This window comes from Rattus rattus, chromosome 9 (assembly GCF_011064425.1).
Source record: "Rattus rattus isolate New Zealand chromosome 9, Rrattus_CSIRO_v1, whole genome shotgun sequence".
NCBI classification, from domain to species: domain Eukaryota; kingdom Metazoa; phylum Chordata; class Mammalia; order Rodentia; family Muridae; genus Rattus; species Rattus rattus.
Genome location: NC_046162.1, coordinates 19,163,581 through 19,173,564, shown reverse-complemented (window position 1 = coordinate 19,173,564; position 9,984 = coordinate 19,163,581). Strand labels below are relative to the sequence as shown.

The 9,984-nt window shown below is 51.1% G+C and overlaps 1 protein-coding gene across 1 annotated transcript in view; it reads left to right on the top strand.

Annotated features, from left to right (window-relative positions):
- Positions 1-3,134: 3,134 nt before the first annotated feature.
- Wwc1 (WW and C2 domain containing 1) overlaps positions 3,135-9,984 on the top strand; it is a 150,020-nt gene continuing 143,170 nt past the window's right edge. Inside the window, exon 1 of the mRNA XM_032914249.1 lies at positions 3,135-3,738. Within this exon, the coding sequence (XP_032770140.1) occupies positions 3,620-3,738 (119 nt within the window). The 5' untranslated portion in view covers positions 3,135-3,619. The remainder of the gene's footprint in view (positions 3,739-9,984) is intronic.

The following is a 9,984-nucleotide window of genomic DNA, read 5'->3' as shown; positions in this document are numbered from 1 at the left end:
AGAAGCCATAGAGGAGGTGGTGACAATGAGGGGTACAACTAGGTGGGATGATACAGGCCTGTAATCCTAGCATTTGGGAGGTGGAGGCAAGAGGGTCGAACGTTCAGGGTCTCCCTCACTGACGAAGCGAGTTTGAGGCCACCCTGGGGTACGTGAGTTCTCATCTTTAAGAAACAAACAAACAGACAAAACTAAAAAACCTCTCTGGAAGCCAACTCTTGGAACCTGGGCCCTATGAGTAGACAGTTTTGCCTTTCTGAGTCTCAGTCTGTTCTATGGAATGGAACCCGTCAGAAGAAGGCTTAGACTCACTAGGCACAGAGACTGTTTCTCCCCTGGAGAAGAAGAAAGCTGTCTTAGACCGGGCACAGCTTGTCTCTCAGCACTGTATTAAGCACCGAGGACCCAGTTAGATTAGAAATGTCTTCCGCTTGGACTCTTCCATTGCCATTGTTTCCTCTACCCAGACTTTCTCTCTCTGGCTCTGAATGTATTTCCTCATCCTTGAACTCACCAAATCCAGGGCACGATTATGAACCTCAAGTAATGCATGACTGAAGAAAGGGGACATTATTGACTCGGTCACAGAACATAACAGTTGTGTGTTCTCCAGGACACGTGGGTTGGATAGCATGAAGTAGGGAGGGACAGTCATGGAGTGGGAGGACAAATCTCAGGAGAGGTTCTCCAAGCCTCCAGCCCCTTAGAGCATGCAGATGCCAGCCAGAAACCACTTCTGAGACAGCTGTTTCCCCTCCTTATCTCTCTCTGCCTCTGTCTCTCCATCCCCTGAACGTTTACTTTATTGCCTTTTTTTATTGCGTGTCTATGAACATGGGATCGCCGGTACCTTCAGGCCAGAGTTGTCAGATCCCCTGGAGCAAGAGATATAGGCAGTTACGAGCTGCCAGATGTGGGGGCTGGGAAGCGGAATCCACGTTCTATTAGAAAGTGGTACATGCTCTTACCTGGTGAGCATCCCCACCACCACCACAGCACCATCCCCACCCCGCCATTCAATTTCTCCTCCTCATTCTCATGAAATATTGCCATCTCTTAAGACAGGTGTGGAAAGTGGCCTTTCTTTGTTGTTGCAGTGCACACTGACTTTAAGACCACGGCCACCTGTGGCGTTACCTCCAGCAAGCTACCTAACCTTGAGTGCAAATGCAGACTTGGTGTGGTTGGCAGTCTCTGCTCGATCAACCCTGACGATATCCGCACTCTCATTTTGTAAGCCAGAGAGCCCTAAGAGGAAGGCCGGGAGGCTGCTTGCCTTCAGCTTGGATTCCTGTGGTCCAGTCACCTGTAGAATAACAACCAATTCAACCTATCACAAGGCTCAGCAGGTTTTACCTTTGGCATGCTTGCCCGGGGCCTCTGAATGCCTGGAGATGATTCACCAGGCATTGCAGGGGGGCAGGCCACCATCTGTAGATTACATCACCCTGCTTGTGGCTTCTGGGAGATAACCTGGGATCCTAAGGCCTAAGCATTAAGGAATGGATTTCTCTTCCAAGGCATGGTCTAAAGGTATAAAGGAACACGACACTGGAAAATGCCATGCGGTGGGTAACACACTCACCCAAAAAGCTTGGAAAATAAGGTACACACACACACACACACACACACACACACACACACACACACACAACTGGACGTGTCATAAGCAGCCAAACATACTTTTCAGGAAGAAAAAGACATGGGTTATTTGTTTTTAAGCAGAAACTAGTTCAGTTGGTGAGGGCTTAAGGCCTTATTTTTCTCACTTCGTTTGGCTTTCCCCAATCAGTTGGAGGGACTCTTACGTTACTACATTCTTCTCAGAGGGAGAGGCGGGAGGATGTTGAGCTTGAGGCCACCCTAGCCTGCATAGCAAGAATCTAAAAAATATTCGGAACCCAGATGTAGATACAATGAAGGATTGATGGTTGCCCAAGGCAAAAACTCAAAACAATTGAGGACACTCACTTGGCAAGTGTGACACCTGGGGTTTGATCCCTGACAGCACAGGAAGGGGATGTGAAGGCTTTGGCCCATCAGAGGAAGAGAGAACCCTCCCACCCTTGGGTGGTGAGGACCTCCCTAGGATCTGAGATCCCTGGCTTTGAAGCTAATATTGATGGACTGGAGGAAGAACTACACTCACCCCCGATGTCCCCAGGGCATTTAGACTTGGGGAGCCCACCCTAAAACGCCTTGTCTAGCAAAAGGAGCTGAAGCCCAAACAGGGGATTCCCACACAGTACAGGGAGTTGACTGGTTACTCCCCAAATGAAGAGATTCTGACAAGGCACTGGACCTCATTCTTCTAGTCCAGCTTCCTGCCTCAGGCATAGTTAAATTTGCACTGGGGAAACACCAGACCTAAGAGTGAACAGGCAGAGGGCAAAGCCAGAGGATTCTTGGCTGGATGACACCATCTTTTCCCCCTTGATTCAGTATTGTTAGTGTCTCGAGACATTTACTTACATTCTTGTTTTTTGGTTTGCTTTTTCTTTTTCTTCTTTCTTTCTTTCCTTCCTTCCTTCCTACCTTCCTTCCTTCCTTCCTTCCTTCCTTACTATTTATTTATTTATCCCCTGTGTTTGCTATTTTGACGTAGCCTGGAACTTTTAGATCTAAGCAATCTTTCTTCCTCAGCCTCTTGAGTAGCTGATAGGCAGGTGCACTTCACTATGACTGGCAAAATATGTCCTTCCTTCTCCTCCCTTGCCACCCGCTGGAAGTCCTCTTAGGGAAGCAGATCCATTGCATTCCTAATTTTAGGGACCCCAAGGAAAGCCAGCTACATTTGCAAATTACGGAGGGGAGGGTTGAAACAACACGGGGAGAATTGAATAGGAGGGAGACAGATGGTGTGAGTGCTGGGGGAAGGGACGAGAGATCCTGGAAAACTTATGTTCGCCGATTTGCAAGAATGTTTTCACTTAACCACTTCTTGCCTGACTCCTGAGTCTATCTCACAGAAAACAGGGTGTGTCAAGATTTGGGGCCACATGCACCAAGAGCCTGGACATTCGGTGTGCAGAGAGTCTAGCCTCCTGGGGCAGAGCAGGGGTCGTCGGCGATTGGGACTGTCCCACGAGGGGGCGCGTCTCGGTCTCTAGGACCCGCCCTCGCCGCGCTGGGCGCGGGGAGGAGACCCGGGAACCCCGGAGCCCGGCGCTCCGCCTCCCGTTTCCGGGGCAGCGCAGTTACCTGCACCGCCGGAGCCACACCTGGCGGAGGCAGAAGTCTCGGGGCGCGCAACGGGGCGCCGGCAGTGGCTGCGAGAGGCAGCGGCGGCGTGGAGCGCAGCGCGGGGCGGCTGGGGCAGGCAGGCGGCGGCTCGGGGCCGCTCTCCCTGGCTGGCTGGCCGCGTACTGGCCGGCTGGGCGCCGCGGCGGGCGCACATGGCAGCGTGAGAGGCTGGCGGCGCGGGGCTGGGGCCGCAGGGCCGCATGGACAGAGGCGCCACTCCGGCCGGCCCCCGTTAGGGCCCCCGATCCGCGGGCGCCACCCCCCCCCCCGATCATGCTGCCTCGGCGGCCGCCTGGACCCAAAGCGGCCGGCCTGAGCCGCTGAGCCCCGTGGCGGCCGCGAGCTGCATGGGGGAGCGCGGGCCAGGCTCGGGAAGATGCCCCGGCCGGAGTTGCCCCTGCCGGAGGGCTGGGAGGAGGCGCGCGACTTCGACGGCAAGGTCTACTACATAGATCACAGGAACCGCACCACCAGCTGGATCGACCCGCGGGACAGGTAGGACCCGGAGTGCTCTGATCCGGACCCGGCACCGCGCCTGGGCCGCACCTGCCCTTGGTGTGCAGGGGGAACTCTGCGTGTCTCTTACCAGGTCTTAGTTTGCCCCCCTCCTCACCCTCACCCCTCCTCGAGCTGTACTCCTGCCCTAAGAGCTGCAGAGAGGGGCGGACGCCAAGCGGACCGCCCGCCGCCAGCCCCAGGTGGAGGACTTAGGCCCTGGTGGCACCTGCCCAGAGTTTTGACCTTAAGCTCTAGCAGGGTTCCCGACCCCTTTAGAATGCGAGGTCTGGCCAGGGTGAAGGCAAAGACCAAACCAGGTGAAGGGAATCTCCCTTGGGGACTTCCTTGGCTGCGAGGGGGTGGTTCTGGCATGGAAGGGGTGGTAGGGAGCCCACCGGTCGCTGGGAGACTACTGGAGGAAGGACATTCTGTTTGGCGAAGAGAAAGCAGCTTTTTGACAGGTGCTTCGTTGGCTGCCGAGAAAAGCTTCGGAGCAAGTCTGGGGAAGCCGGAGGTGGGAGGGGAAGGAGGGAGCGCGGGGGAGGGCAGAAGAGGGAGACTGGTTCTCCAGGAATCTCACAGCAAGTTGGAAGCTGTTAGGATGCAGATAGAGGTGAGAGGCCTCTAGCCTCCTCTTCTCCCTTTCTTCCTTCTGGGGCCAGAGGCTCCTCTACAATCCTGACCTTGGTGGGAACCTCGCTGGGTGCGTGTGGCTCTAGCTCTTGCTGAGGCCGGTAGAGTCTTACCATCCCAGACTTCCTTCCCACTTGCAGCTACTCACACCCGGCCCACATCTGCCCTGGGAAGAGGGGAGTGGTCCTTTGCTGAGAAGGTGTGTGGTCAAAGTGTCCTAGAAATGCTGGATTTTCACCTGGTCTGTGACCTTGGGGGTTTGGTGCGGGTGAAGCCACCCGGGGTGATTTTGTTAGACCATTCATCTTATGGAGTTCAGATGAGGGGATCTGAGAAGTCCAGAATGGGGTGTATAACAAGATGAGGGGTGAATGAGGGGGGGAGGGGGCGGGAGCAGAGCATAGCGAGTTCACTTTCTCTTGAGTTCATTCATTCATTCGTCCATTCATTCGTCAATCATTTCTTGAGATCCTACTCTTTGCTCAGCACTAGTCTTCTTCATGCAATTTGGAAAGGAACAGTTTAATACTACGGAGTGTTAGGCAGGCTGCTTTGATCTTTTGACCTCAGTTTCCCTTTTGTGTCCGACTAATGGTGAGCTTGGACAGGAAGGAGTAACAACGGGAACTCAGGAGATAGAAAGACAGGCCAGCCAGGGCGACATAGTGAGACACTGTCTCCAAAAAAAAAAAAAAAAAGTTGGAAAGTTTATAAAAAAAAAAAAACAAAACGAAAGCCCAATTCTTCCCCCTGTGCCTCACCCCACCTCTTCCCTCTCTTTCTGTGTGTGTGTTTAATAACGGTGTGTAAGCAGGTTAATAGTGCGAGTGCGTGTGGAGGTCAGTGGACAACTTGTAAGAGTCCGTTTGCTCCTTTCGCTTTATAGCTTGACTCAGGGGTCAAGCTCAGTGGCAAGTGGCTTAACCCACTGAGCCATCCATCTCACCAACTCTCAACTCCATTCCCCACCTTGTTTGTTTGTTTATTGCTTATTTACTTTGGATCTTTGAGATAAGATCTTACTGGGTAGCCTTGGCTGCCCTGGAGATCTGCCTGCCTCTGCCTCCAGAGGGTTGGGATTAAAAGCGAGTGCCTGCCACTTTACCCAACTTAATGTTCCCGTTTTTAAACGTAAGAGAAAAATCTGAAACCCAGGGATGTGATTTGCTCCTAGTGTTTGCCACTTACTATGTTGTCCTTACACTCTACCCTCTCTGTTCTTCGGGGTCTCTGTCTTCCGGCCTCTCAGAGCAAGGAACCCCCCCCTAGGGGGAGGGGGGTGTCTGTAACTGTGTAGGCAACTTGTTACTCTTTAGAACAAACAACTTAAGCTTATGTGTCCTACAACCTAAGTCCCTGCGGCTGAGCCCAGCGTGCTGCTAGCAGTAGGGTGGTGTGTTCCTGGGTGAATACTGCTTTGCCAACCTTGATGACGACCATGCATCTGCTGAGGGAATGATACAGCACAGAATACTTAAAAAAAAAAAAAAAAAAAAAAAAAAAACCAGCCAGCCATTGCCCTTGGAAGAGGGCAAATAGGTAGCTTCCCAAGAACCGATCTGACTAGAGGATAATGTGCCAGGTTGCAGGCCACATTTGTGACTTTCTGGTACATCTCCCTGAACTATTGCTTAATACTTGCCTCTACACCAACTCATTAATAAATGTGTTCGCCAATGGGAAGCTAACAATATCTATTGCCATCAACAGAAAAGGATCTTTAAAAAGATGCAGTTCTACGTTGACCAGACTACTTATTGTGAATCGCCACCTGCACTAGGCCAAGCCCCAAGCAACCTCTGTGTTTAGGCAGATGGCCTTGGTGAGAAGTCACAGCCATAGCACTGCTTGACGGGGCTGTTCAAAGTTCTTTATTTTGTGCTACCTCTTCATGCCACTTGCACTGGGTTTCTATGAAGCCCTTGAGCATAGGGGTCAGGGCTGGGGATCGCTCTGTAGCCAGCTTTGAGAGTTTTGGGGCACAGCTACTCAGGGCCTGTTTGCTTCCCCATCTTTGGAATATCTTGTCTACCTGGCTAGGGGGTTGTGCCTTTTAACACTGCCTATGTGGGCATGGGCTCATTGCTCTGAGGTCTGAGTGCTCTTTTGTGGGTGACGGAAACAGTTGAATAAGTGTTCTCCATGAGGCTCCTAGCGCCATCATTTCAACCTTCCTGTCCCTCCGTACCCCAGCTAATTATGAGAGAGAAGGAGTTATGATAGGGGTTGCTCAGGGGCATAAGCCTAGGGCAGTTTAACAAAACTTAGAAGAGCTGCAGGGGTTATGTGAGGGGTTAGGGAGGAGAGGTAAATTCTCCCAGAGTAGTTAGTTGCATCTCTGTAACTAGTTAACGGTGGGAAACAAACAAATGGAGAGAGAAAAAAAAACATATTTAAGAAAATCGCACTTTAAGAGTAGGTGTATCTGAGCCTACACCACAGCCATGCCCACCCATTCCCCTGAGTTTCAAAGAAGTTAGTCAAATGGTCCTTCAGTTGGAAAAGGGATTTCTCAGCCACCAAGGACAAAATAGTGTCTCCGGTTACCAGCCCTAAAGAATGTCTTGGCACATTCTGCCCTCTGGGACTAAGCTGTTTTGTGTGCTGTCCATGGAGCTGCTGGGGGTAGAGAATCCAGTTTTCAGCTCCCCCTTTCACCAGGGAGGGGGAGCAGCCAAGCAGCCAGCTTTGCCAACTCTCTCCCCTTTTCACCCAGCAAAGACCGGGAGGCTGGAATTCCTGAGGACCGTTGTCCCAACAACGGGAGAGGGTCCAGTGGGCAGCTTGGACCCTGCCCACTGGGCCAAAGGCTGCAGTAGCGTCCAGGCTTTACCCATGTCAAGGCCGCTCGGGAGGGACAGGTCCCTAGAGACCCAGGTGCTGCAGGTCGTACCTGAACACACCCCTTAGAGCCCGGTGCCTTTTGCTTATGAACGTAGGTGCTTCTGGAAGCTGTCAGCAAAGGACCAGCCTCCTGCTGTGTTCGGTTTCGCAGTATGTAAAAACAAACGCACCAATTGTTCACGGAGGAAGACTGTGGGGACTGGATCTTCAGAGAAGATTCCTGAAGCCTGCTCCCTGGCTTTGTGTTCAGACCTTGCAGGACTCCCTGGGAACTCTGAACATTTGGGAGGGGGGGTCCAGTAACCAAGTCCAGTAGCTCAGGACCCAGCTGTCTCCCCCACCAACATCAAACAGCCAATGTTTATCAACCCTACTGACAGATAATTTTGGTTGTAGGGGTGTGAGTCTATGGTAGTTGAAGGGCCTTCACCTAGGCCCTGCTAGTCCAGGGGAAGAACATGACTTCCCCACGTGCAAACGAGGTCTTCTGCACATAATTTCTGGGCCGAGTGAACTCCTGCCATAGAAAACTTGCACACTGCTTGTCACCCTCTCTAAGCCCTCTGTTCGGTGGAGAACAGATACTGGTTAAGCGTTTACTATGTTCGGGAGGGCAGCTGAGAGAACGTTTTTCATGGGTTGTTAGTTCCACACATCTTTATTTACTTATTAATAGCATTGGGGACTGAACCTTGGGCCTTAGGCTTGCGAAGCAAATGCTCTACCACTGAGCGACTGCCCCTGGTGGTGGTGTCACCCAGCGTTTGCAAAACTATCTGAATGTTAGGCAGGCAGAATCTAGACAGAACCTGTTTTTCCTATTATCTATCTATCTATCTATCTATCTATCTATTTATTTTTGCATTTACTTATTTTAATATGCATTGGTGTTTTGGTGTATGTCTGTGTGAGGGTGCTGGTTCCCTTGGAACTTCAGTTATAGAAGTTATGAGCTGTCATGTAGGGTGATGGGAATTGAACCCAGGTCCTCTGGAAGAACAGCCAGTGCTCTAGACCTCGGATTTACCTCTCTAGCCCCTCCTGTTTGTTTGTTGGTTGGTTGATTGATCGATTGACTGATTGATTGATGGGTGTAGTGGTGTTGGGGTGGAGCTCACATTTCAGCTTGCAGCCCATACTGGCTTGCTGACTCAGGACCTCTGCTTCACTGCAGCAGGAGTTTGGTCTTGGGAAATGGAGCTGAGCCAGGAACAGTTTCACTTACCTGTGGCCATGGTCCACCCGGTGGCAAGTACGGTTAATGGAAATGGGGGTGGGATGGTGGGGTGTTTTGATCCTGGAATCTTGGGTCTGTCACTTGGCCTCTAATGCCTTGCAGAGTGCCCGTATCCTCTCTGCACCTTAGTTTTGCCTATTTGTTTTTTGTCTTATGGGTTTTTGTTTGTTTGTTTGTTTGTTTGTTTTTTGCATGGGGAGTTACACACAAACCACCAAAGGAGGCTGTGTGATCTGAAGAAGCAGAAGCAGGCAGGGTGACTGGTCAGCATAGAGGCCTGGCAGGCAGGAGGCACTGGCAAAGGTCACTTCTTCAGCTTTTACTAGGAATAGTACCTGTGAGATTCCTAAATCAGACAGAGGCTGGCTCTCCACCCAGCTATGCAGTTGGGATGGGCCTTTCTGATGATGTAATCCGGGCTTCTGATTTCACTGATGAAACCCAGACGAGTGACTTAGCTAAGGTCACACAGCAAATCAATTTCAGCCTCGAGTAAAGGACGTTGCTCCTTTTTCTCTTATGGAAACTTTTCCCTAAATACCAGCTCCAGGGAGGGTCTCCCGAGCTATAATAGTTTGGTAAACCGTTCATCATCATCTTTGGCTGTGCTAAACAAGCAAGTCTCATCGTGTCAAGCCATTTGTGTGCAGCGTCTTAGAAACATGTGATACACGGAAGAGTGAAAGGCTAGTGATCAGATAAGAATTACTCTTTTTTATTGGTTCAAATGGATTTAGGGACAATCGGCTGTTGTCACGTTCCAAGTTTACTCTGTGACGTACTTGCTTAGGTGGGAGTGTCACAGGTCTGCTGGTGGGGGGGTTTGCCCAAAGCTGTGTGTTTCATGCTTATACTTCTAATGTCCCATACACATACACTTGTAACACTAATACCTGTGCGCCAGTCCTTTGAGAGCTTTTCTACCGGTGTCCAAGCTTCAGCATGGCCAGACATGACGGAATGCCCCTGTAATCCCAGCACGCAGGAAGCTAAGGTAAAATAATGATGCGTTTGAGGCTAGCCTGGGCTATGTAATACCATGACATCCCTATTCCACGAACGCCTACTATGCCAGGGGACGTCTTATGTCAATTGTAAGAAATAGGTTGTAAAACGCTACTTGAGGTACACAAGAAGAAACCCAACGAGGATTGGAAGCCCACCAAGGTGTAAAGAAGTGACAAATGATGCCGTGTGCTGAATTTTATCTCCGAGCTGCTCTGTGGGTTCCAAGTTTGTGACAGGGTCTCATTTAGTCCTTCCCACAGCTGTATGAAGTCAGTAGTATCACCGTTCCGTCTTCAGATGGGGGAACTTAGAAAGGTTAAGTCAAAACTAATACCCCGGGGTTGGAGATTTAGCTCAATGGTAGAGCACTTGCCTAGCAAGCGCAAGGCCCTGGGTTCGGTCCTCACCTCCGGGATGGTGTGTGTTGGGGGTGGCGGGGAGGTCTGTTTGGTAACTGTTAAAATTAATAGCCAGCAAAGCGGACCTCTCAATCAATACCCTATCATTCTAGCAGTAGCCTG